This window comes from Molothrus ater, chromosome Z (assembly GCF_012460135.2).
Source record: "Molothrus ater isolate BHLD 08-10-18 breed brown headed cowbird chromosome Z, BPBGC_Mater_1.1, whole genome shotgun sequence".
Taxonomy (NCBI): Eukaryota; Metazoa; Chordata; class Aves; order Passeriformes; family Icteridae; genus Molothrus; species Molothrus ater.
In genome coordinates, this window is record NC_050511.2 from 37,482,177 (window position 1) to 37,510,016 (window position 27,840).

Genomic DNA, 27,840 nt, shown 5'->3' on the forward strand with positions numbered 1-27,840 from the left:
CTTCCGCATGGAAGTTCTTCAGGTGGGACTTCCTGTGCATCAGTTTGTGCCCACTGCCTTTTGTCCTCTTGCTGGGCGCCACTGAGAAAAACCTGTCTCCGTCCTGTCGACACACGCTTTTTAGATATTGAAACAACGTTCACAACAGACCTAGAGACAGCCTCAGTTCCTGCTGCGCGGCAGCGCTCCGCGGCCTCCGCACCGTCCGCCCAGCCCCTGCTCGCCCTGTCCCCACCCCCTCACGGGAGCCTCATGGCGCCCGAGCCTGCACCGCGCTGGGCGGAGACGCCGCAGGCCCGCCCGCCCCGCCCCGCCCCGCCTCGCGTTCCTCGCGGGCGCGGCGGGTGCCGAGCGCCGCCGCCCCGGCCTCTCTCGCCCCGCCTCGCCGCTCACGGTAAGCGGCGGTCGCGGACGGGGTGGGGCGGTGGAGCTTTCTGTGTGCGGCTGCGCCGGGCGCTCAGGCCGGGGCCGCGGGCTGGTGGCGGTAGCAGCGGCCGCCCAGCAGCAGCAGCAGTGGGTCTGCGCGTGTGCGGCGGCGGTCCAGCCAGGAGCGGCGGGCGGGCGGCGGCGTGGGACGTAGCGGTGAGGCCCGGGGAGGGTGCGGGGCGAAGGGCGCAGGCAGAGCCCGCAGGGGCACCGAGGGAGGGACGGAGGAAGGGGGAGCCCGCGGCGGCGCTGCTGCCCCGCAGCGGGGCGGGCGGCGTGCTGGCCCCTCCTCTGCGGCGGGACGGAGGAGTCGTGCGGGCAGGCGGCGGTGCCCGGCGTCCCCGGGAGGCTGCGCGGGGCCCGCTGAGCAGCGCCGGAGTTGGGGTGACCTGTGGGAAGAGGAGAGCCCGAAGGGCCTGGTTGTCCCGGGATGCAAGGGGGAATTTAATTTATTTCAACAGATTTCTCACGTACTTCCTCACCACAGCCTACTGAGCTTGGCAGTCCCTGCGGTCGCTAGAGAACTGGTGACAACTTGACGGCCCCCGACGGGGAGTAAGCCTGGCTCGGCCGAGGGAACCCCCAGGCTGCTGCTCAAAAGCCATTTTATCCTCCCCTTTGTTTTTGTTAATTCCCGATGCCCTGGAGGTCCTCTGCCATTGGGGTCTTTGTTTGAAGCTTCCGTGGCGGCTGTGGTTAAGCTGCTCAGGGCTTGCCGAGCTCGCAGCTGTCTCTTGCGGGAGCTCCGTCAGCAGAGGGGAGTTCAGCGTTGCTGATACCTCACGGGCAGGCTGACCGTGGAAGCGTGGAAGTCCTCAGGACTGCCCGCGTGTCGGGAGGTTGCGAAAGAACAAAACCAATTCGAAGTAGCTGGTCGGTGGAGTTTAAAATGTATAATCCAGTTTGAACTTGCTTAACTTAAGTGCTGCAATGTTGATACTGCTTTCTGCTGAGGAAATCGTAGGAAATAAGTCTTTTTTCAGTTTTACAGTACCATCTTTTTAATTTCTGTTGCAGAGCAGTAGGAGGATGTATAGTCTTAACAGTGTAAAAGAACAAATAGAAAATTGTGATGTCTGCATCTGTTGTTATGCTTCTGATTTGGTTTCCAATTTGACAATAGACACTTTAGTAGGGGTCTGAACAGCTGATGTTCTGATGTCCCTAGTTTTTGAGGTTTCACAGTGTACAAGCTACTTGTAAAGAAATTATGCGTAAGAAAAGCTTTTTCTTAAAGAGTTGTTTTTAATAGGGTTTTTCTGTTGGTCTTGTATAACAGTAGTTGTTTAAATAAAATGTTAGTTCATTTCCCATTCTCACCTGATTATTGAAAAGAAAAAATTATTCCCACAAAGCACCTTCTCTGATTTGTGCAAATATATGGTGTCTCTGACAGGAATTTAAAGGTGCAGCAGCATGGTTATGAAAGCTACGCTAGAAGATGATGATTCTGGATGGGAACTCGGTATGCCTGACAAGATGGAAAAGAGTAATACCAGCTGGATAGATATAACCCAGGATTTTGAAGAAGCTTGTAGAGGTGAGTTGTAGTCCTTTCATTCTCAGAAAACTTGGAATCCTTTGGAGGGCTGAGTGTAGTTCTTTGAGCTTTTTTGAGCAATAGTTTGACCCAGGTTCAAGCTTCAGATGAACAAGCATTGATTCCTTGTTAACTCTGAGGTTGGAAGTGTCATGAACCACCTCACTTTCTCTTCCAGATTACATAAATATCTCTTTAATTAAAGTTTTTTCATCTTATGCATTTTCACATCTGCTTTTTTTCCTTTGCAAAGATTTCTTACTCTCTCTTCTGCCAAGTGGAAATGTCATTCCTGCATGCAGAATCAACACTCTGTTTCTTTCTTGCATATTTTTGGATCTCCATGGTCCAGTAATTTATTTAATTCATCAGTGCATAATTTTTCATCTTTGAAACAAGTCTGAGTTTTTGAATTGATGCAATGCATCTCAGTAATGGGGAAGCAGTTGCTTCCATTTAAACAGTTCCTTTATTACTGTCAGGTGCTACTGCTAGTTTACAGTTTTTTCAACTGATTTTATGATGACACTAAGGAAAGATAAATATAAAAACTGCATCTTACCACACAGAATATTACATAATGATAAACACAATTTCTGTATATTATTTCTCTATATTACTCTAAATTACTTATGAATAATTATTTCTCTATATTACTTATATCTGTAAAAGACTAAGACACCTGAATAAAGGAGTAGAGGAAACAGCTGTATTCCAGGCTATTCAGATGCTACTATTTCACAGAATAATCATCACAGAATGATTTGTGCTGGAAGGGACCTTAAATCCTCTCATTCCAAATCCCCTGGCATGGACAGGGGACACCTCTCACCAGACTGTGTTGCTCAAAGCCCCATTCAGCCTGGCCTTGAACAGTGACAGGGATGGGGGATCCACAGCTTCTCTGGGCAACCTGTTCCAGTGACTCACCACCACCCTCACCACTGGAATTTCTCTCAGTATCTAATCTAAATCTCTCTTTTAGTTTAACCGCATTTCCCCTTGTCCTATCAGTACATGCCCTTGTAAAAAGTCAATCGCCAGCTGTTTTCTGGCCTTCCTTTATGAACTGGAAGGATGCTAGCTGGTTCCCATAGACCTTTTTCTTTTCCAGGCTGAACAGCCCCAACTCTTTCAGCCTGTCTTCACAGGAAGGGTGCTTTAGCCTTCCATTCATTTTTGTTAACCTCTTCTGAATTGCACCAACAGATCCATGTCCTTCCTGTGCTGGAACCCCAGACCTGGATGCAGTATTCCAGCTGGGGTCTCATTAGAGCAGAGGGGCAGAATCCCCTCCCTTGACCTGCAGCCCAGTATATCAGCTTTTTGTGCTATGAGTGCACTATGTACTTAGTAATTCTAAAACTTTTTTAATTCCTAAAATAACAGAGGGATGGGGGCACACTGTTAACCACTGGGGTGTTATTTTTTTAGTCTTTCAGTCTTGAAAGTGTTCTGTAAGTAAAAGCAGTAGTGTCATGGGTTGACCTGGGCCAGGTGCCAGGCACACCCCAAAGCCACTCACTCCCCTCTGCAGCTGAACAGAGGAGAGAAAATTTAATGAAGGGTCATGGGTTGAGATAAGTACTGAGAGGGATCACTCACCACATATCATCATGGGAAAAACAGGCTCAACTTAGAGATATGAAGGGAATTTATTATTGACAAAATTAGAGCAGGGTAATGAGAAAGTAAAATAACCCTTAAAAACAGCTTCCTGCCACCCCTCCTTCCTTCCAGCTCTGCTCCTACCACAGCAGCACAGGGAGACAGGGAATGGGGTTATGGCCAGTTCATCACCTGAGGCTTCTCCCACTGCTCGGGAAGAGGAGTCATTCCCCTGCTGCACCCTGCACCATGGGGTCCATCCCATAGGAGACAGTTCTTCATGAACTTCTCCAACATGGGTCCATCTCATGAGCAGCAGCTCTCAGTGACCTGCTGCAATGAGAGTCCCTCCCATGGACACTCCCAAAACTGCTGCAGTGTGTGTCACTCTTTTACAGGGTACAAGTCCTTCAAGGACAAGCTGCTCCAGCATGGGAGCAGGGCCCCTCTTTCCACAGGTGTCCCATAGGTTCTCAACCCATGGGTCTCCTCCACCAGCTGCAGGTGGATCTCTTCATTCCCATGGGCCTCCATGGGTTGCAGGGGCACAGCTATTTCACCATGGTCTGCAGGGGAATCTCAGATCTGGCACCTGGAGCACCTCCTCTTCCTCCTTCTTCACTGACCTTGGTGTCTGCAGTGCTCTTCTCCCATGTTCTCACTAGGCTCTTCTCCATCTGCAGTTGAAGCTGTGCAATTTGGGTTTTTTGTTTTTCTTCTTAAATCTCTTACCACAAGGTATTATTGTTTCTAATTGGCCTAGCAGCATATCCATCTCTGGAGCCACCAGGGATTGGCTCTGCTGGACATGGAAGAAGCTTTTGGCACCTTCTCACAAAAGCCATCCCTGTAGTCATCCCCCCACAAGCTACAAAACCCAGGCCATGCAAATGCAATGCAAGTAGAAATGCCTGATCTGCTTCCTGCAGTTTGTTACATCTTGGCATAAGGCAGTTTGGTGCGTGACAAGACTACCCTGGAAAAGTTGTGCTAGTAGGATGATTGTAATTGTTTGTTTTGTCCTTTTCCTTTATAGAACTGAAGTTAGGAGAACTGCTTCATGACAAGCTGTAAGTATGTGTGTGGGATGGTTCTGGCTTTTAGATAAGATTACTGCAAACATGTTCATGTTACCTGATAACTAAGCTTTTTTATACTTTTACTTTAAATAAAGTATTTGAAGTAAATAGAATATCATACATTCTTAGCCGTGTGTATATGCTGCACTTGTATGAATGCTGAACATATCTGATGCTCTAAGTATAACATTACATTTTTCAATGTGATTGAAATTCTGTTTCAGAAGTTCATAGCATATCTTATGATCTGTGGTGATTACATTACTACACTATCTTATGGGACTTGCTTTTATGAAAACAGGCCAGAAAGACTTTAAACCTGGTTACCCCAAGTGTCACTATAAAATATTTGATAAACAATCTGTATGCCTTAATGCAACATAAATATCATGCTAAAGCAGAAAGTGAGAACTCTACACATTGAAAGTATATTTCAAAGAAAAGCGCGTGGTAAAGACTTGCTGAATTTGAAACTAATAGCTCAGAAAACAGAAGCATTCTATTAAATGAAAACTTGCTTAAAAATGTGGGCACTGATGTCAGTTGAATCAAAGCAAATTTTCAGGTGTAGTTTTATACATAAGAGCATTTCAGAGCAAATACAGCAAATACAGAATTTAAATTCTCAGAATTTAATTGTGCTACATTCAGTAAACTTTTTGTATTATAAAGCCTGAAGTTCTGACAAATATCATGATTCAGTGAAGCATTGTATCTCTTTATTTGTAGGAAAATCTTTTAGTGTGGTTCTTCTGCAAGCTTTTTTTCTTCTGCCCTGACTGCAAGTGATATGTTGTTACATGCTGAGGTTTTTTTTTTTTTGCATCAGTTTTGTTAACATGCTTATTTTAAATAAAGCTGTTATTTCAATATGTATTAGTCTATGTTATGTATATTGTCATTAGTGTGTGGGGGACTATCGTATTTGGTTTTTTGAATGTGGTGTACTAAGGAACAGCTTGTTCAGTTAATATCAGTTTATGATTTTGCATGATGTTTAAGAAGATGCTATGGAGTTTATAGAAACAAGTGTGCAAAGATATAATAGTGGGATATTTCACACAGGAGTGTTCTTCATCCTTATAGAAAGGTTAATAATTTTCTTTTACTTTTAGCCATCTCTTTTCCTATGAATTTGTTGAGAGATTCTTAATTTCCGGAAAACCATGATCTCTGAAGATCAATACTGATGTTCACATACTTTATTGTCTGTGGTCAGAATATAGTGTACTTGGTTTGTCAGTCTATGTTCTTTTTGGTTAGTTTGCAAAGACTATTTTATAAAAAAAAATTACATTGAGCACATTTATTTTATTTGTGTTCCTAGTTTTGGTCTTTTTGAAGCCATGTCTGCCATTGAAATGATGGATCCCAAGATGGATGCTGGTATGATTGGAAACCAAGTTAACAGAAAGGTTCTTAACTTTGAGCAAGCTATTAAGGTTTGTATGATTTTCCTGGGTTTACCTACACTGTCTGTAGAAATACACATTTTTGTCAAATTACAGCTAAGCACAATACAGCATAAATAGTGTTTTCAGTCTTCTCTTGAAATCTATGTTTTTCTTTTTTCTTTTGGAAAATTAAGTAAAAAATAGCTTGTAATGTTTACCTTTCTTGTTACCTGCATTATCACAATGATGCTAACTCTTCCAGTGAAAAGTAATATGAAATTATTAGTTATTGATACCTCAAGTAAATATATCTCCAACATTGTTTTGCACATAACTCTATGCTTCCCCAAAATGTGTCTTTTATATGAAGATGTATTGGTTAGCTTCTGTTTAACCTGAATGGAAACCAGCTTCCTTAAAAAAGCTGGAAATTAACACTTTACCATTCTTTGAGTTTATCAGTATTGACCGGAAGTCAGATAATTTACCAACATTGACAGTAATGATTAACTTTTGATTTATGATCAAGGTAAATTGGAGGATAGAGGTTGAAAAACTTGCTGTTATTTCAGAAAAAGTAATGCACTCAGAGGCAAAAGTATTTTTTTATGGTAAACATTTGGAATGGAGACAGAGAACTCCGTTAAACACTTAGCTAAGTCATGTACAATGCATCCAGGATTGCATACATTGGGCAAATTAAATGATCAAATTTGCAGCCTTTTTGGTGTTGACCTTTAAGGCAGTAAAATACTACAAGTTTAAAAAGCAGTCTTGAAAGAGTTGGTCCTGCATATTACTTCTTGTTCAGTCTTAATTATGATGATACAGTTTTGTGATTTTACTGTTAGCAGTTGACTGGTTTTAAACTTTTCTTGGCTAGTAATAAATAAGAATTCTTACTTTAGTCTTCTCTTTGGGTAGTTTTATGTTTGATCAGTGTTATCTGATGGGAATGAAAAGTTTTTAAGAATTTGAGATGTTGTAAAGCTGGTTGGTAAAGCTAGTGGCATACAGTTACTCTGAAGTTTTAAACAAATTTTACTTTCTTTTTTGGCTTTGGTACAAATAAGTTGTATTTTGCCTGTATGCTTTCATAGTATTTAGAACTTTGGTTGGTTTTTTTTGTTTGTTTTCAAAGGATGGCACCATTAAAATAAAGGATCTCACTTCACCTGAGCTGATAGGAATAATGGACACGTGTTTTTGTTGTTTGGTAAGCATTTTTCTTTTCTTTAGGTTAGATGGTTTTGCTTTCAAAATATAATCCATTAGTCCATATTATCTTTAAAAAAAAAAAAACTGGTAGAACTCAAAAAAAATATTTACCAAGCAGAAAATACATATTTATATTTTAATTTCCGTTTAGTTATTTGTATTATCTATAATGAAAGGCTTAATTTTGATTTTTAATTTTTTTTCTATAAGAAATATGGAAGATAGCTGGTAGCACCTTAAAAACTTAAAAAGGTTTTATACTTTCTGGTTTTCTAAATGTATGTTATCTGATTGCCTGCTGTGTATTTATTGTTGTTTGATCTGTTGGAACCTGAGCATGCAGTAACTGGTAGCACTCTGTTGCTCCTTTATGTACAGCCAGAATTGACTGAGCTTACAGAAGCATTTTGAACAAAGAAAGTAAATTATTTAGTAAAAATAAGTTGAATATCAGTTACTTATTAATTGCATTTTTTTTTCTGTGTATATGCTTTAATTTTCTCAGTGAATGATACTCATTATTTTCAGTTATTCTTCAAAATAACATCAAAAATATTGTTTTAAAAAATATTTCCAATCAGTTTAGTCAGAATGACATGTAGAGATCATAGTATATCTGATTCAGTATAACATCATTTGTTTTCTACTCCTGGTCTCCAAAAGGGGACCATATTATAAATATGGTTCTACTTAATTTTTTACCATTTCAAGATAGAAATTTAACTTACTGAATCTTTCCCTGTAGCTTAAAGAAACATGGAAGTGGTAGAGAGAGAGGATTGTGATGAGAAGCTTTTATGTTGTAAAGAGAGAGAACATGAAGAACATTTGTGACTTGTCTCATAGTCATTTACATTTGCCTTTCACTATTTATGCAGAGAAGGTTTATAAAATGTTAAGTTCTCTTAACATAATGCCATGTCTAAATCACAGGGGTTAGATCTGAACTTTATAGAAGAGGTTAATCCAATGCCAGAATTCTAGGCTTGAAACACCTTCACTTCCTCTTTTTTGGTACTTGGAAGGTTGCCTTGATAAGGCAACTTTAATTTAAAGGTTTAGTTCCTTAATGAATCTTTGAAGCACAGTAAAATGGAAAAAGAATGGATCTATGAAAATGAGGACTTGGCTGTCATGAGTTAAATATTTAATTTCCTTTTCCCTAGATAACATGGTTAGAAGGACATTCCTTGGCACAGACAGTATTCACTTGCCTTTATATTCATAATCCAGACTTCATAGAAGATCCTGCTATGAAGGCTTTTGCTCTTGGAATCCTAAAAATCTGTGATATTGCCAGAGAAAAGGTTAACAAAGCAGCTGTTTTTGAGGAGGTATGTGTTTCCCATCTCCTGTGGGGTTAAATATGCAACATTATACCATAATGCAAGTAAAACAATGTATTAGTGACATTTGTTAGTGTTTGATTCGAGGATACTGTAGGAAGAGCACTTCACCATCCTAAAAGTATTAGACTGGATACCTTTAAAATGCCGTTTTCCCCACTGAAGGTGGGGAAAAGGTTTCATGCTCTCTTCTCTATTTTCCTTGAATACCGGAGCCAGATAAATATTTTAATCAAGAAGCAGTGCAAGTCTTGTGGTTAACCATTTGAAATGTGTCTCAGTTGTGAAACTGTTTAATTTTTTATTTTTTCTGTTAGATAGTAATGATTGCATTTTGCCTAAAATGTCCATCTGGCAAGTGGGATCTGAGTCCTGTTTTCTGCGCTCAGAGCAATCTGTTTCCTCTGAGCTTGGGCAAGTCACTCTTCCTGACTATATCTAAAATGGATCAAATACTACTTTGCAGCTATAGTTCATGTAACCTATTGGTAGCTTACATGAACTATATGAAGGGCATATTAAGGATTTATGCAGAAAATAATTACCTGAAGCTGGATTTGGGTGGGAAAGTCATTCAGTGTATTCATTCTGAGTGCATTCAGCTGTGTAGAATAAATCTGGACTTCTGTACATGATAGAATTAAACAAAAGCACACCCCCAATCACTCCTCCAAAAGAGAAAAAGCCAGCAAAAAGACTCAAAACCTATTAAGAAAACAACTCCTAAAAAACCCAAACCAAAAAGAAAATCTCAAACCCCAATCTGAAAATGTAACTACAGCTTTTATATTTCACCACATATTGCTTCTTTGATTTTTCTCTATAGGAAGATTTTCAGTCAATGACTTATGGATTTAAAATGGCCAACAGTGTGACAGATCTTAGAGTTACAGGTACAGTCTGTGCTTTCTTTGTATCTGTCCAGCAGCCTCTTTGTCTTTTGAGCATGTGATTGCTTTCAGACACATCTGATTAATTGCTAGGAGTATCAGCTGTTAAATTTTTATTTTTATTGTGGAAATTGCTGACTTGGTAAAAAAGGGATAAAATCATTTTTCCTTGGAAAAAAGATTCAGTCGTCTTGTTACATCCCTAAGAAACAGAAAAAGTGCTTTTAAATGTGCCAATGAAGTGGCTAGGCATGAGCTCAACATGGTAAAGATACAGACCAATGGAAAGTACGTTGCTTGAATTCTGCTTTTTTGCCTCATAATTTGTTGTCTTTCAAATAGGCTGCTTTAAAAAAAAAGCCATCTAGTAGTTCTACAGCTATGAATACCTATGTAATTAAGTACCTACATAAGTATGTATGTTAATGATGCACTATTTTTTAATGTGTATTTGAGCTTTTCATTGATATATTTTTGAAAAGCTTATGCACACTTGAGCTTTGCATCAGTTGGTCTATATTCTGATTTTTGGTTGTTCCAAGACATCCCCACCATTCCTCACAGGATTATTTTTTGTTTAGTCTTTGGCTAATGGATATGTAAAGCACTTTTAAGTTTGATTTTCCCCATAAAATTTCTTTTCCCCTGAGTGGTATAGGTGTGCCTAGAAATGCTTCTCAGCTTTTAATCGTGCCGTGATTTTTTTTCCAGGTATGCTGAAAGATGTAGAAGATGACATGCAAAGACGAGTGAAGGTATTGTTTTCATTTTTGTCTCATCAATTATATTCCAGGTGTACTTAACATAGGTTTGGGGTAGGGAGTTGGATTATGAGGAATGAAGGAGGGTTTTGTCATTATAGTGGGGGTTCTGAAGGACTGCCATAATGGTTTCTGTAACATGCTTTTAGTTTGCCTTCTAGCTAAATCTTCACTTTATTTGTAAACTCCTTAGTAGTTGCTTCAGTAGTAGTAGAGGCTGGAGTCATGATGCAGAAGATAACACTGGGCTAGGACACAGAAAGTAGGTGTTTAACTTTCAGGTTTTAGGCAGATATACTATGTAAGGTTAAAGAAGTTACTTAATTTTCCTTTACCACAGCTTAAAATGTAAAGTGTTCATGCACTTCTCTTGCTTATTTGCAGAATTTACTGAGATAGTTCTTATTACTATAGGACAGTCATTCAAGTATCTGGATTATATTTTAAGAAATTTTGAATTTGAAAACTGATTTTTCGGGTTATTTAACAAGGGGATGTTTTAGTGAAGGCAAAGGGATTTTATCAGTAGCTTCCCTTTGCAATTTTTAGTAAATTATTTGACATTACCTTGCAGAGCACCCGAAGTCGACAAGGAGAAGAGAGAGATCCAGAAGTTGAACTTGAAGTAATGAATTGTTTGCTTTTTTCCTGGATTTCATGGATGTAAATGGGAGATTTAAATATGGAGTAACCACACCCATGCATATAAGAAGCAGCCAGGAAGTGTGACCACCCAGGAGCATGGGGAAGAGCTGGAAAACAGCAGGGCATGCCAAAGCTTTTTGTGCATCAGTTTGTGCAGGGAGGGCAGGAGCCCTATGGGAGTTCTGCACACCACAATACAAGAAAGCCATTAAGGTATTAGAGAGTCCAAAGAAGGGCCATAAGGATGATAAATGGCCTTTAGGGGAAGCTGTATGAGGAGCAGCTGAGATCACTTGCTCTGTTCAGCCTGGAGATGAGGAGACTGAGGGGAGACCTTTTGCAGTTAAAACTTCCTTGTGAGGAGGAGGAGGGGCAGGCACTGATGTCTTTGATGGTGACCAGTGAAAGGACTTGAGGGAAAGGCCTGAAGTTGTCTCAGGTGAGATTTAGGTTGGATATTATATCAGCGTTTTCCCCCAGAGAGTAGTTGGGCACTGGAACAGGCTCCCTAGGGAGGTGGTCACAGCACCAAAACTCTGAGTCCGGGAAAATTTGGGCCACACTCAAAATTTGGCCCACTTGGGGTGGGCCAGGAGTTGGGCTGGATGATCCTTCTGGGTCCCTTCCAACACAGGATATTCTATGATTCTATTACCTAATACCTACTACTAAGTAATTAGCAGTATTACTTTATTACAGCATCAACAATGTTTAGCTGTCTTCAGCAGAGTCAAGTTTACCCGCGTCTTACTCACTGTCCTGATAGCTTTTACAAAAAAAGAGGTAAGTTCATTTGGCGTTTCTGTGTTTACATAGGGATGCTGTGAAATACCCATTTTTCATTCTTTAAGATCCGGAAATTACTGTGTAGATTAATGAGATTTGAATTGATGTGGATGGAGGTATACCTTTGAATAAAGCCTTCCAGTGGCAAATACTTAGTTTTTGTTCAAAGTGGGAAACACAGGGAAGGCTAGTAGCTGAGATTATTATGGCCTTGCAGAAAGACAGAATATTCATTACAAAATGTTTAAAAATATTTATGGATTTCTAATTACTCTTTTCACACATGAGCAAAACTTGTTGAGTTCAGTTCCCTCCTGTGGAGTTACCTGATGCTGGACAGTATTTTGTCCATATTAGAACAACTGTATGCTTTTCCTTTTATGTGATAGGGAATTTATATCTAAATATCTTTGGTCAGAGAAGAGGAATTGAATAGCATTCCATACAGTTTGCCTGTTTTTTGAGGATTGATGTAAGATTTCCTAATTGCTGAGAGGGGAAGGAACTTATGTTTTAAGGCAAAGGGCTAGAACTACATGCTCCCCCAAGCAGACTCTCATGCATTGGTGTACAAAACTTTCAGTTGTAATTATTGTAAAGTCTTACACAGCAAAATATACAGCATTGAATTTATGTACAGATACATAAAATATGCTACCACACAAAAATGTTGGGTTGTTTGGGTTTTTTTCAGAACTTGGGTTGTATAAGAATATCAGAATTTTAACGCCCTTCCTTTTTTTTTTTTCCTACTAACATTAATTAGATAGTCAAAATGTATTGGTTTGTAATGATAATAACTTTTTCCTGCCTTTCAGACGAGTGCAGTTGCAGAAGCTCAGAAACTAATGACTCAGGCAGCTGACTTGCTCTCTGCCATACACAATTCACTGCATCATGGTATGCAGGCACAGAATGATACCACTAAAGGAGGTATGTATCAAATTACACCATTTTTTCCTTTCCTGGATATGATCCCTTCATAAACATAAATACCTTTGTGTATTTTTAAAAAAAGTTGAAATCACTATTTACTTTGAACTAAAACACTTGCTATGCAAGTTGTTACAGATTTGCATTGTTTGATTTTATTTTACCAGGTGGTAGTTCTCCTGAGAGCAACACTGTCATTTCAAAGCCAAAGATAATGTGAACTTTTGATTAAGTGCATTGAACTTGGAATCAGTGTATATGCCATTTTAAAATAGGGAACAGTACTTCATTGCTTGTACACGAGGACTCAGGTTTCTTAAAGAATAATCATTGTTGTAGTTGGCTTGTTGGAGTCTCAGGAAGTTAACTGTCACTTAAAGAATTCATTTTTGCTAATTGAATAATTTATATTATTGAAGGGGGTTCTGAAAACACAACTCACATGCAGCTTTTCTCTCTCCCCTCCTCCTTCTTTAGATCATCCTATTATGATGGGGTTTGAGCCACTTGTTAATCAGAGATTGCTGCCACCAACTTTCCCTCGATATGCAAAAATTATTAAAAGGGAAGAAATGGTCAATTATTTTTCCAAACTGATAGACCGAATAAAAACTGTATGTGAAGTAGTCAACTTAAGTAACTTGCACTGTATACTGGTAAGCATGAATATTTCTTATTTAATACCAGAAATAAGATCTGAAAGTGTGACTTGCAAAAAAATCATTCCATATATGCATGCTCTTGCTCACTGGAGAGAAAACTGAGCATTATGTATGTATTTGGTGTTTTTAACTGTTAGGCTCAATTTCAAAATTTACTATCTTTCCTGATAGTTACTACTTTTCTTCTTTTGGTAAAGACCTTTTCTTCTCTCAAACAGCTCACTTTTCCTGTAATTCATTAAATAGTTATGTGTATTACTGGCCAAGACCAAGCAAGTTTCTTTGGTTGAGGAGCTGTGTCTACAGCAACAGAACATAATTCTTTGCTATATATCTGATTTTTTTTCCAAATTCATTAAGCAGTATTTTGCACATATGCCTATAACACAAGAGGGCACTAAATAGGCATAAAGTTAAGCACCTGCTTATATTCTTTCCTGAATCACTGATGTTACTCTTAGTTACTGCCTACATGTATTAGAAGACACTTAAATGCTTGAAATGTTTTTTGGTATCCATGCATTCACTGGCTGATAAAAGAGATACAGTTACAGCAAACCTCTCATCTTCTTATTTCCTGCTAATTAATGAAGGGAGTGTTTGCATGAAGCGCCTGGTACCAGTTAAACCTTGCCTGGGTTTCAATCAATTTTTTCAAACAAATTCTCAGTTTTCTTCAATACCTAGTATAGTTACTTCATGATCTCAATCTCACAGTATTTTTTTTTCTGTACTATCATCTTTCTAGTTGTAGCATTTGAAAATTCAGAAACCTTCTTGTTAGGTAACGAGTAATTGCAGAAAATCTTCATAATATATTTTGTTCTGTTCAAACTATTCATGGTCTTTCTTACAAGCTGTGTAAGCTATGCTGTTTGTGTATGCCTTTAGACAAAATGTAGGTGTATTTACACAGCTGTATATATTTGTTTAGGAGAGATGCGTGTGTGTGTGTAAAAATAATTTGGTGTATATTTCTACATATATAAATTGGCATATAAACCTGATTTGTGTTTTTTTCTTTTCCTACATAGGACTTTTTCTGTGAGTTTAGTGAGCAATCACCATGTGTTCTTTCAAGATCCCTGTTGCAGGCAAGTCCTAATTATGTCTACTATTAAAATACTTCTGTATTCATTATAAATTCATTTTCTTTAATATTTCAATAATTTGCATGTAAGTTAATAATCGTTAAGTGGTAAATAATGTTCTGGTGATATTTAAGTATTTAAGCATTATGGAAGAAACGCTTTGCTATGAGGATGATGAGGCATTGGAAGAGGTTGCCCAGAGAAGTTGTGGATGCTCCACCAAGCGTTCAAGGCCAGGAAGCTGTCCCTGCCTATGGCTGGGAGTTTGGAACTAGATGATCTTTAGTGTCCATTCCACTGCAAACCATTCTGTGATTATATATAGGTTTATGTTTTGATCTAATTTCTAAAATAATTTTTAAACACTGTTGCTTTGATCATTTTAGTACATGCTAATTAAAACAGAAAGCATTTAATTTTTTTTTTCTCCACCATAAAACTGTGCCTGTACACACATTTTTATGCTGCTCTTCATGTGCTTTTCCATTTTGGGGCTGGTATTTGTATTCATCTCCCTATTTGGACAGAACTTAATGTACAGACTGCTTCTATTGCTACAACAGTAAAACTGATGGTTGATGCAGAATAATAGGATGCCCCTAGATGCCAGAATTTCTTCACAGTTGATCCCTATTAAACCATGTGTAGAGCCAATGGACTATAAATGTGGGCAAGTGAAATGTGTTCCTAGCATGTGTGTTCTCACCTTCCACTACATGTGTTTGTGTAATCCCTGTGGGTGCCTGACAGCAGAGTTTTTTCTTCAACTGCTGAAGAACCATGTAAGAAGGGGACATAGCACCCATGCAGGAAAGTTAAATGAGTATCAGACATGACTGATGGAAGTAGTAGCATCCAGAGGGATTGAAAAACACCAACAGTACTCTGGAATATATCCTTATCTTTGTCCAGAGAAGGCACATATTTTATGCTAATCTTCAGAAATGTCTGATGTACCATCCAAGAAATTGAACAATTTTGAATGCACTCTATTGTGCAAGTAATACAGCTGTATTTGGTGTCCTGGGAGTACCACAGAAGTGTCAGGTCTCAGTATTTCTGAGTCTTTAACCTTGGACCTAGCTGAACCATTTTAATTCTTTAAGTAATCTTACAATTTTATTATATAAAAAAGGTATTGCCAGAGCTTTCTATTAGTAATTCTAGAGCATTACTTTTATGTTAAAACATGTTTCTAAAAGCACATCTTTACTTTTAGACAACTTTCCTAGTAGATAACAAGAAGGTGTTTGGCACTCATCTCATGCAAGACATGGTAAAAGATGCCTTAAGATCTTTCGTCAGTCCTCCAGTACTTTCTCCAAAGTAAGTGGATCTTGAGTGTACTTGTATGTGTTTACATGTCTGATGAAAATGTATTTCTGCTTACAAGAGCAATCACAATTGTACAAAAAACATACATTTTGTACATAGTGCTTACGTATGACTTACTCAGTTGCTGTTGCTGCACTCATGTTTCTTTTTTGTTTTGTGCTACGTAGACTGGTGGCATTTATAAAAAATATGTATGTACATGGATATTTCCTTTTTAGGTGTTGTCTTTATAATAACCACCAGGCAAAAGACTATATTGATTCCTTTGTCACACATTGTGTTCGGGTAAGTGTTCTTTCCAATTATAACATGTATGTGTGTGTGAGAACTTGGCAGATGTACATACATTTGAAAATGAGACAAATTATTTTACACACCTGACATGAAAGCAAAATTGAAGAAGTTGGCCATCTTAAATTGGTAATGCCTTTTAAAAATCTGGTGTAATTATTGCTGGTTTTCTTCTGCTTCCGATTTTTATTTAGCATTTATAAGAAATCTGCATCTACTATCTCTTTACAAAGTGTTTGACGTCACAAATGCCTATCACTAATAAAAACAAAATTATTTTAATACTCTGTTCAGTTTGGTTTTTAGGATTCTGTTGTTGAATGTGGCATGATGAAAATCTTAAGAAAATCAGAATTATTTAGGTTGGAAAATACCTCCAAGCTCATTGAGTCCAAAACCAGCGCTGCCAAGTCCATCACTAAACCACACCCCTAAGTGCCACGACTACACATCCTTTAAATACTTCCAGAGATGATGACTCAACCACTTTCCTGAGAAGCTGGTTCCAATGCTTGACAAATTTCATTGTGAAGAAATTTTTCTTAATATTCAGTAAAACTTCCCTTGCACAACTTGAGGCCATTTCCTCTTGTCCTGTCACTTGACAGAAGAGATGAGCCCCACTTGGCTGCACCATCCTTCCAAGTGATTGTAGAGAGTGATAAGGCCTCCCCTGAGCCTCCTTTTCTGCAGGGTAAAATAAAAACACCCGTAGCTCCCTCAGCCAGTCCTCACAGGACTTTTGACACAGACCCTTCGCAGCTCCATTGCTCTTCTGTGGACATGCTCCCTCAAGGTCTCCCTTGTTGTGAGGGGCCTAGAAATAATGAGATATGAGGCGAGGCCTCACCCACCAGTACTGAGTTCAGAGGGACAACCACTGCCCTGGTCCTGCTGGACACAGTGTTTCTGATACAGGCCAGGATGCCATTGGCTGCCTTAGCCACCTGGGCACATGGATTTAGGTATAAGAAACACCTCTTTAGCCCTAAGCATTTTACACTGGTGACTTCCTAAAGGATGCTGACTTAACTTCACATCAGCTTGCGTGCAGAGAATTTGCCTCTTGCATCACTTCATAGAGTTTGCTTTCCTGCTAACTTGCACTTCGTAGGGAGTAGTAGGGAACCCACTTCATAATATAGATGTATAAACCAGGTGCCTAAATAGACATCATAGTATTTCTCCTGTAGTTTCAAAGTTGTATTGGTGATTTAAAATTACACTTTGCTTCTTTCAGCCATTCTGTAGTCTGATTCAAATCCATGGACACAACAGAGCTCGTCAGAGAGATAAACTAGGTCACATCCTTGAGGAATTTGCCACACTACAAGATGAGGTAATGTCCTAGGCAGCAGGCCAGCAAAGTTTCTGTCCAGGTATATTAATGCCAGAGTGAAGCATGGTACTAAATTCTAAATGAATGATGGAAAATCCTTAAGACAAGGACTCCTAAAATTTAGCAGATTTAACAAGAAATTTTTAGGTTGCATCCAAAAACTTTATGCTAGATGTGTTGAATAAAACCATACATTTTTTAAGATTTACTTTGTCCAATAAGTAGACTTCAGAATGACCTGTTGTGATGTAATGTAATGGTAACTGCACAGCTTTTAGTCTCTATCCTGCTTGTGATTATTTTCTGCAAGATGTAACCAGGGGGAGATAGACAAGGTGTGCTTACAAGACACCTTTGAAAATTCAGCCTTATACCTACATAAAATGGAAACGGCAAAATTTTATAATTAATAAAAATAAAGTAAAAAGTAACTCTTAAAAATATGTGTTCCGACTGATGTTTGGACATCTCTCAAGAATGGGGAGAGATGAGAAGAAAAAATACATTCTCTCTTGCTGGAAGTTAAGTTTCCTCAGCAGTGAGAGCCATGTAATAATAAAATATTTCCCAAAATGGCAAGGAGAACAATTGAGGAACTTGGAGGGAGATTTTGTATGCTCCAGCTTTCTTCAAGATGGTTTGAGTTTGTTGCAGTATTGTAGCTGAGGCACTGTTTTTTTCATTTTGTAGCAGGTTATATGGATTTTTCTGTTTAGACGTACTGATGATATTCCAACAGTGAGAGACTTTGTCTTCCATACAGCTTGCTTCTTAAGACAAGATTGGTCTTGGCAATATTTTAGTTACTCTGGTGGAACTTAGTGTGTTTCTTGCATATAAAGCTTATGAATTTATTTTTTCAGTACAGCTAGGTTTTTTTTTAAAAAAAGTAATTCTTGCTAATATAGAACAATGAACACCAGCATGTAATGGGTTCTGAGTTTGTGCTCATGTGACTGCTAATGATCTATATACAAATACATTTAAAAATTACAAATTTTATGTATCTAACGTTCTTGCTTTATTACTGTGTAGAATATTTTTGTTCTGTGCAGCAGAATTTACTTAGGTGAGTATCTTTACAGTTTTCTGACAGTTCTAGACTTGTTTCCTTCTTTTAATCTGGAGTATAAATTTACCAACCCAATTTGTTAAGATTTTATTTCTGGCTTTTTTTATTTCTGCTGTTTCAGTCAAATATTTTTCCTCCTCTATCTATTACTTTGTCCTTTGTTTTTTTTTCAACAGGCGGAGAAAGTAGATGCAGCGCTTCATAGCATGTTACTGAAGCAGGAACCACAAAGGCAACATCTGGCTTGCTTGGGCACCTGGGTCCTATACCACAACCTTCGTATTATGATACAGTATCTTCTCAGTGGCTTTGAGTTAGAACTTTACAGTATGCATGAATATTACTACATCTATTGGTAAGAAGATGCTTTATTGACAGCTCTTTGAAGAGGGATGCTCCCAGAGAGCTATAATATTTGAAGGAGGGACTTCAAATATGATTTTATGATCTCAAGCTTGATCAACACTGTGTTTGGTTTACCTATTTATAATATTACAAGGAGAGAAAAAAAATCTGTTGGTCTCTAGCTTTTTAAACTTACTAAATAGCCTACCTTATTTCCTGAAATAGTAATTCTCACTCTGTTTAGCTTTTTTGCAGAGGGTCTTTTATTGACAATGAATGAAATGTGTGCTAATTTTGGTAGACAAGAGGTATGCAGGAGAAAAGCAATTTATTTTTTTCTGCCCTTGTAGTATCAGGATCACTAGTCTTATTGATCTCTAGTATTCTGGAAAAGTTCTGCAAAGTTTTAAGTCATAACTGTAATCTGAAAGTTGACTAGGTAAAATTAACTTCTTATCTGGGGTATATTTGAAGAGACATCCTCCACCTTTAGTGAAAATGATCACATTATCTGGAAACAGAATACTTTTGTTTTTCCACTTCCATTCACATTAATTACTTTTCATAGTTAATGGCTTGTGCTAAAAGAGAATTTTAATTTTTTTTTTAAACTACCAAGAGATTTCTATGCAAGACATAAGCCTTCTTACTGAAAGATTATAAGAGTGCAAATGACACAAACTTCAGTGTATTGCATTTCTATGTTGTTTCAACAGTGGATTAAGTATTAAGTGAAAAAATTAATATTTCAGAAGTCACCAGAAGATGGCAATCTTTTTCAATTAGTAACTCAATAATAACAACTTTTGTATGAGACAGTATTTTCCACCTGTCCATATTTCCCTCTACAAATTCAATAAAACCACTCTTGGTTGGAATTGTCATGTCCACTGCTTTCTTACTCGAGGAGAAAAAAGGAGAAGCAGTTTCTGAGAGGTAATGTGCAAATGAAACTCAAATTTCTCAGTTATTTTTCTTCTGATTACAACATTTTAATAACTATGACTACATTTTTTATTGTGCTCCAAATCTGTAAAGATTTTTTCTATTCTTTTTCCCCTATTCCTTTTGATTTGAAATCAAGTTAAGATATTTACTGGACTTGCTTCCACTTTCTAAAAAATGTTCCTAAAGTTGTCTCTTTAACTCTGAAAGAACTGCATATGGATGTTGTGGGTCTGTGGGCTTCGCCCCTTTATGTAATAATCCATAGCTTTTTAATGCTTGAAAAAGTCACTAGTTATATTGTTTCTCAGAATAACAAGTCATAACAAAAGTAGAAAAGGTATTAACATAGATTCTTTAAAAAAACCCACTTGATTTGGTGGGAGAAGAGTTCTAGAAAAATTTGGTCTTACAGGAGTTTTGAAATAAGAAGCTTAGACTTCACTTAGTAAATGTGTAAGAAGCTTGCATACCTTGAGCTGTCTGTTAGTGGTTGAATCTGAACCAAAACATGAACGTAGACCAACGTGTTGATTCCAGCCATGCAAAACAGTTTTCACGGCCCATAGGAATTGTCCTTAGCTAGGACGTGTCCTTCACCTCTTGGAGCAAGCGCCTCGGTAGTCAGCGGGACGCGCGCAGCACGAGTGCGCAGTGCGCTGCAGCCGTAACCGCTCCTGTGTGCGGCCTCTGTGCAGGTACCTCTCCGAGTTCCTCTACGCCTGGCTGATGTCAACGCTGAGCCGCGCCGACAGCTCTCAGATGGCAGAGGAGAGGATAATGGAGGAACAACAGAAAGGCCGCAGCAGTAAGAAAACAAAGAAAAAGAAGAAAGGTACCTAGGTGTAGAGTGTTAACACCTCTTTTTTTTCCTTTTCATGCAGCTATGTAGAATTAAAATTCAAAATTTAAACAGGGAACACTGATATGAGTAGAAAAAATATCCTGATGTTTATGGAGGCTGAATGTAAAACTTTTAAAAAGTTTCCTATTTATTTAGTTAGTTTTTTACTTTCAGATAGATCTTTCAGAAAAACACAAACTCATTTATATTCACTGTATATAGTTTCATCAGTTGTGTTATGTGTTGGACCTTCTCAGAGTTTATAATTCCTGCAGAATTATGCTTTTAGTGACTGAAACTAGATTCAAACACTAGACTTTCAGCATATTTCTATAATTTCTATTTGGCTTTAGAGGTTCTTCAAGCATGTTTCTTAATTATACAATGGTGAGTTTCCGTTTCTTTTCCTTGCCACCTTTTCAAGGGGAACAAACAATTGGATATTGCTCAGGATCATATCAACTAAATTCCCTTGTCTCTTGATGTTCAGAAAATTACTAATGTACTTGAGATGCCAAGTGTTGGGCAGTTTGGCTCTAATTAAACACTGGAAACTAAAGGGAAACTTAAAAGAAATGCTCTCAGGATTATAAGGATAAAAAGTGCTTTAACTTCTTAGCCCTAGAAGTCAAAAAGATCCCTGAACTAGGCCTCTTGCGTACAGACTGTAAGTTTGAGGCTGTTGTTCAGTGTTTTATAATGTCATGGGAATACTACTGACCAGTTTATTCCATTTAGAGTAGGATTGTGTTCATGTGACTGGTAGAGGTGTCCTGAGGTTTTTTTATGTAACCAGGAGTCAGGTGAGCAGAAATGCATGTTTAGGCTTTGTACGCTTCAGTTATTTTAAAATATAATTAAGAGTTAAATGACTTTGTGGAAATTTGGAAGAACTTCTCTATCTGAAATTAATATATGTACTTATACTGAAGTAAGAAAATGTATTTTTATGTAAAATTTGCAGTTCGTCCTCTCAGCAGAGAGATCACCATGAGTCAAGCATACCAAAATATGTGCGCTGGGATGTACAAGGTAACTCATTTGTCTTCTTTTTTTGTTGTGCTAATGGAAATTAAGTTCAAATTTATAATTTTCTATGGTAAATTCTCTACAGTTTTTCTATCCTTTCACTTATACCAACATCATAATTTTGATCTTCCTCACAGCAAAATATGACATAAAGCTAATACTTTTCACTATATTTATCTTTTTCTTTTAGACAATGATCGCCTTTGACATGGATGGCAAAGTAAGAAAACCTAAGTTTGAACTGGATAGTGAGCAAGTTCGATATGAGCACAGATTTGCTCCATTCAACAGTGTTATAACACCACCTCCAGTGCACTACTTGCAATTTAAAGTGAGTAATTGTCAAACATGATGCTGCCCATGCTTTTATAGAAGTACTTTACTCACCTGTTTTAAATATCACTGTCATGATAAAAAGAACCTCAGAGTTCACATTGAAGCTATGTCACAATGGCAAGGACTTCTGGCTTTAGTTTTGTGAAAGATGTATTGCATTGAAGTCTTTATAAACTTAGACATTTAGCATTGGTCTGATATGGCAGTTTAAGATGGTTCTGTTGAGTTTCATGAAAATAAAATCTCTTGTAAGTCTATTGAAAGACTTCTTGGCTGTAGTTAATAATAGCATCATGTTTTTATTAGTGCAGCTAGCAATTGGAAAAATAAAAAAGTTAATTTTGAGTGGTGTTTAGAAGGGACCAGTGGAGACTTGTCCAGTCTCCTTCTTGAAGTGGCATTATAAATCACATTACCTGTGTCTTTGTCTAGCCAAATCTGAAAAAAGTCAGGGTTGGAGATTTTCCAACCTCTTTGGTTAAACCTGATCCAGTTATTTTTTTCTGGTCATTTAAGTCACAGGATAACTGATTGAGGGCTCCTTTGCTCCCTTTTTTTTCCTATTGCCCAATGTGAATTAGCCACAACCTGTGGCCTCTCATGTTATGCTGTTTGCCATTATGAACAAGGAATCTTTATCTTCTGACAGCTTTATAAATGTCTTCGAAGTAGTTGTAGGCTGCTATTAAAATTACCCATTAGCATCCTTCCTATAAAACTGAAAAAGTCCAGGTCCACTGACCTCTTCTTGTGGCTTATATGCTCTAGGCGCCCAGCTATCTCCACATCTCAACATCTTTCTTGAACTGAGTGGATCCAGCCCTGGATGCAGTATTTCAGATAACAGAACACAAATACTGAGTTCAGGATGATAACCTTCTTTGATATGCTGACCATGCTCCTGCTTGTATAATCCCATATGAGGCTTGTCTGATTTGTAGTAAGACCACCTTGTTGGCTCATATTGAACTAGGTGTTTGCTGTTCACCCAGCTGGTTATTAGTCTCATTTGTGGGGTTAGTCTGTACTGAAACAGTGCTATTTTCTATTCCAGTTACTCTCCCCAGTTTTAATGTTATGAACTGTTGTAGTGGAAATTAAGAAATTATCGTGGTCTTGTCATTAAACGTTTTTTTAAATCTGTAATCAAGAACAAAAAAAAATAGAAGAATCAAAATTATATAAAACGAAGTTTTGTACAGTTTCAGCATCTGACTTGCTGTAGCCTTGAGTAAACAATACACTTTTTTAATCTACTTTTTTCCTGTAATATCATACCCTGTTGTGTGCCACTATTAAAGCAAATGAATGTGAACTTGTTCAAGAGAGAGACTGTTTTATAAAGATTGTGAGAATTTCATTATGTTTTGTTGCACTGAAATAGTTGAGGACTGTGTTGTTGCTTGGGTTTTGCCATTTTAAGTAAATATTTTCAATTTCAGTTTTGATTTTTAAAACAGTATTTAGTTGACATAACTCTTCTCTTGAATACAGTAATGTGATAAAAACAATCTCCTGGCAATTTTAAATTTCAATTTTATATATTTTAACATGTATTTATGTATTTCTGTAACACACTAGGAAATGTCTGATTTAAATAAGTATAGCCCACCTCCTCAGTCATCAGATCTCTACATGGCAGCTAGCAAGCACTACCAGCAAGCTAAAATGATTCTTGAGAATATTCCGAATCCAGACAATGAGGTAAGACTGCAATACTAGGAAAACAAGTGTTTGGTCGAAATAGAGTAAGTGGTTTTTTTCAGCTGCATCTCCTTGAGATCCAAAATGTACTTCATCAAAATGTGAGCAAAGTTGAGTGCTTTGAATAAGGGGTAGACAGTGGTCTGTGTCAGTACAGCAGTTAGCAGAAAGTTGTGCTCGCAGTTAAAAAAAGCTCTCTCTGCTGAGGACCTGAGATGCTGGATAACAGCTTATTTCCTTGCATGCTGCCTTCTAGCACCTTTTAAAAGCACAGCACTTGTAATCAGACAGTGATAACATGCCTGTTGCACTTAGTTGGCATCTAGTAATTCAGGTGGACTCCTGAGAGGTGGAGAAAACGGGTTTGGGTATCATTAGAATGAAAACAGTACTGGTCTTGGTTTGACACTTGTTCCCTGGAGCAGTTTTCTCAACACTGAGCTGTAAACATGGGTAGGAATTTCTCCCTTTTTGACCATAGCCTAAAACCTTAAGTGTCTGTGACTCTATTCTGGAGCAAGGAGGATGCTTTTTCTGTCAAATCTAAGCAGATTTAAGAATAGTTACAGGATTAGGTCCTCCTTAGAATTTAGGACTCACTTTCTCCTCTCTGGATCATAGTGGTACTCACACATGAGCTAACTGAGGCCAAGATAGTTAAAAGGCAGTTTTGAGCACACTCAGAGCACTTCCATGCAAAAAGCCACCAGTTTCATACATGAGTTCCTCTTTCCATTGTGTTGCAATGTTGAAGATGCCTAGAGTCTATCTATACCTTTATTTGTGTGAGTGCCACAGAACTTGCCATAGTTCCCATGTTTTTGTTCAAGACTTGTTAAAGCTGTGGTTTCTGTGGCCTGTTGAATTTTTTAAAAAGTGAGTATTAAAATAGATGCACCCTTCATTACATTTAATTAATTCAGCTGTTCAATCCAAAACAGTCTGATCTCTGTTAAACTGATCCTGTAAGAGAACTCCTGTATTGCTAACAGAATATCAACATTACAGTATTATCTTTGAAATAATTGTGAGGTCAAATGTTTTGGCTTGAAGACTTCTTTCTGTTTTATGTTTAGGTCAATCGAATTCTAAAAGTTGCAAAACCCAATATTGTGGTCATGAAGCTGCTGGCAGGAGGCCACAAGAAAGACTCTAAGGTAAGGAAATGCCAGCTCAATTGAATATAAAATATTCACATACATTAAGGTTGGATTCAATGATCTGGAGATTTCCCAACATGAATGGTTCATCTAATTCTATGTAAAGCCACCACAGATCTCTTAAGAGCCAAATGAGCACATTCAAGCTGTAGTTACTCTAAGAACAGGGAAAGTAACTTAATTTATTTTTCTCCTGGAAATAGTTTGTTGTAGTTAAGTAAATATGGAAAATTCTAAGCTGTAAATGTTTTCAGAAAAAAAATGGGAAAAACATGTTGGACAACACAGACTATAAGAGTATTCCTCCATAGTGGGAACAAGCAAGCGTAACAGCAGCTTGTGTGAACAAAGTGATGGGAATGCTGGCTGCCACAAGGACAATGTTTTTTCAATCTGTTGCTGTTAAATTTTTTTTTTCTGTCTGCAGGTTGTTCTCGTAGTAAGTATTAAATGCAGTAGTACTGCTGTCTAGTGTCTAATCTTAAACCTTTTCTTTATAGGTTCCTCCAGAATTCGACTTCTCTCCTCACAAATACTTCCCAGTTGTGAAGCTTGTTTGAAGTACAAGACGTTTTTTTAGAGTACCTGAAGAATATCTGTTTAGCAGATACCAGCTTTAGGAGGCGGAATAACTAGTGCTGCACTCGGACTACGAGGGACATCCAGGATAAAAATACTGTCACGTGGAATATCTGTACTGCTGCCTTTTTGTGATTTGAATGACAACTGCTGTTTTAAAGTGGTTTGTATAAAGTTTATTGGATTTTATGCGTGAAGCTGATTTTAATCAACTGTATTATTAAAGAACGTGGTATCTTAGTTGATATTATTACAGATTTTGATCATAAATAATTTTTATTACTGAGTTCTGACAAAGTGGTGCATTAGGAACGGAATAAAAATCATGCAATAGAGCCTCTTGTCTGATGTGCACAGCTAAGCTACTGCAATTCTGCATTTGCAGTCACTTGGAGAAATTTTGAGTTCCTGTATTTTTGTATAATTGTATCAGAATTGCTCACTTTGCAAGTAGAGAAATGTTGGAGTTTTTTTTCTCACCATGTCCTCCAAGCTAAAATGATCTTTATAGAGATCAAGAGCAGATGAAAATTAGTCGTTGAGCAATTGGTGAGTGATTCCTAGTTTGAATTTGTTCATCTTTGTTCTCCAAGTGCTGAAGAATCTGCACAGCAGATACTCCAGTAGTCACTAGCAATAGCACCAGACACTGAAAACTCTATTTTACCAACTCTGCAACTTTGTTACAATCCTAGTATTTGTTTGTGCAAACAAGGGATTGCTACATTTGCATGATCTTTATTCTCCATTTTGACTGCAATGGGGCTGCTCCATCCTATTGTCTTCTGTAGTTATTTTCAGGTAGGTTTCCAAAACAGGAGAAGCCCCAAACGTATCCCTGCCTTCCTGGAATAGTTATGCCTTCCAAGCTTTCAGATGTGAAATAATAGAGGTAAGCTGTTGTGTTGTAGCAAAAAAGCAACCAGGGAAGAAATGTTTTTCCTTTGCTACAAGCAAAGAAAAAATGTTCAAAAAGCGGACCTGGCCCTGGCCAAGTCATACTTAGGCCATGCAAGCAAATCCTTTGTTGGACACGACAAATCTTCATTTTGGTGTACAATGACTTCCACTGTAGGGATGAGCTTGTAACTCCATATTGGCCATACAAAATATTTTTGATGTTAATCCTATCACCTGATTTTACTGTGGATTAATATCACTTCAGCTTCATCCCCTGAGCAGCAGCACTGCAGAGCTAGAGCTTGAAAACAGTGAGTAACCTCTGAAGTAGAACACCCACTTGTCTTCCAGCAATTTGCAGCTTCCTGAAATAAGCAGAAGTACTGTCCTGAAGACATGTTTTTTTCCAAATTCTCTGCTAAAGAGATGGCATATCACATTACATGTTTGCTTATCATCATGATTAATACACTTGAATGCTTCCATATAGCTGCCAAAGGAATAAAAAGCCTGGAATATGCAGAGGTAAAATGGCACAGAACATTCATCTGGCTTCCTGTAAACAGTCACAAAATCTTTCCCATCTTAAAGATCCTGAACTACATGACAGTAGCTCAAGGACAGCCTTTGTTATTTCTCCAAAGTAAAAGAGAAAGCAAATTACATGTGATTTGTGGAACCAAGAAAATAGCAATAATAATATTTCCCCTTCTAATTACAATTAGAACTAGATGAATTGTACAAAATAACATCAGTACACCAGAGAAGATTACTTTTAAATGCTTATCTAAAATGGATCAAGTTTAGTTGTAAAGAAAACCAAACAAAGTGCTAATAAAACACCAAGATGCTTAGAGAAAAGTAGTAATGCCTCACAGAACTAAAAACTTTAGTGAGAGACAACACTATGTACACCACAGTTCCAAATTAATCTCTTGTTCAGCTACAGGTCTTTTAATTCAAAAGTTCTGTACAGTAGACATACAGGCCTCTTGCCTACTAGAAACCTACCACCCAAGTTAGATTGAAGCACTTGAAGTCATTGTGAATAAAACTGTAGTCCTTGATTTTGAACTGCTGTTATGCATGTTTTCGGACCCTTTGCCCTCAGAGGTTTACAAGTATGCTTTGTACAGAGGTGGGCATATTTATGAAGGACAACATCCAGTTGGCTAGGAGAAGCCCAAAAATGTACAGAAGCATAGCCAAAAAAAATAGTTTTAACATAATCCTCTGGCAATATATTAATTACCCTTAAGTGTTTGATTCTTTGGAATTTTTAACTTGGTACTGCTAAAGCTATTCAAACAACTTGATTTTAGTGTTTCACTGTCTATTTTTTACTGTTCAAATATATGCTTTTTAACAATCAATATTAAATTCCTGATCAAATTAAATCTCAGCTGCATAATTGTTTACAGATTAAATCCTAGGAAAATGGTCAGAAGATGGGTAAATATTTTTATCGAAATTATGGGTAAACACTTGGATGTTCAAACATGTTGTTATTTGCAAAAAATATCCCAGTAACCAGAGCTTCCCAATACTTGTCAGAACAGATGCTCATTCCTCTTCTCTCCCA

At 37.9% G+C, this 27,840-nt stretch overlaps 1 protein-coding gene across 2 annotated transcripts; it reads left to right on the forward strand.

Annotated features, from left to right (window-relative positions):
• The first annotated feature begins 324 nt into the window (after positions 1-324).
• On the forward strand, positions 325-27,660 carry NAA35 (N-alpha-acetyltransferase 35, NatC auxiliary subunit). Of its 2 annotated transcripts, none has more exons than XM_036403401.2 (23): positions 325-394; positions 1,823-1,966; positions 4,611-4,644; positions 5,981-6,095; positions 7,189-7,263; positions 8,432-8,599; positions 9,438-9,504; positions 10,213-10,256; positions 10,837-10,887; positions 11,607-11,690; positions 12,512-12,626; positions 13,104-13,282; positions 14,323-14,382; positions 15,599-15,705; positions 15,933-15,999; positions 17,246-17,344; positions 18,593-18,771; positions 20,405-20,541; positions 21,515-21,582; positions 21,770-21,910; positions 23,497-23,619; positions 24,696-24,776; positions 25,280-27,660. In XM_036403401.2, the coding sequence occupies exons 2-23, from the start codon at positions 1,843-1,845 to the stop codon at positions 25,337-25,339; spliced, it is 2,178 nt and encodes a 725-aa protein (XP_036259294.1). In that variant the 5' UTR covers positions 325-394; positions 1,823-1,842; the 3' UTR covers positions 25,340-27,660. The 2 variants fall into 2 exon arrangements, with proteins under 2 accessions (XP_036259294.1, XP_036259295.1); XM_036403402.2 differs by lacking the exon at positions 325-394 and adding an exon at positions 476-582.
• The last annotated feature ends 180 nt before the right edge of the window (positions 27,661-27,840 follow it).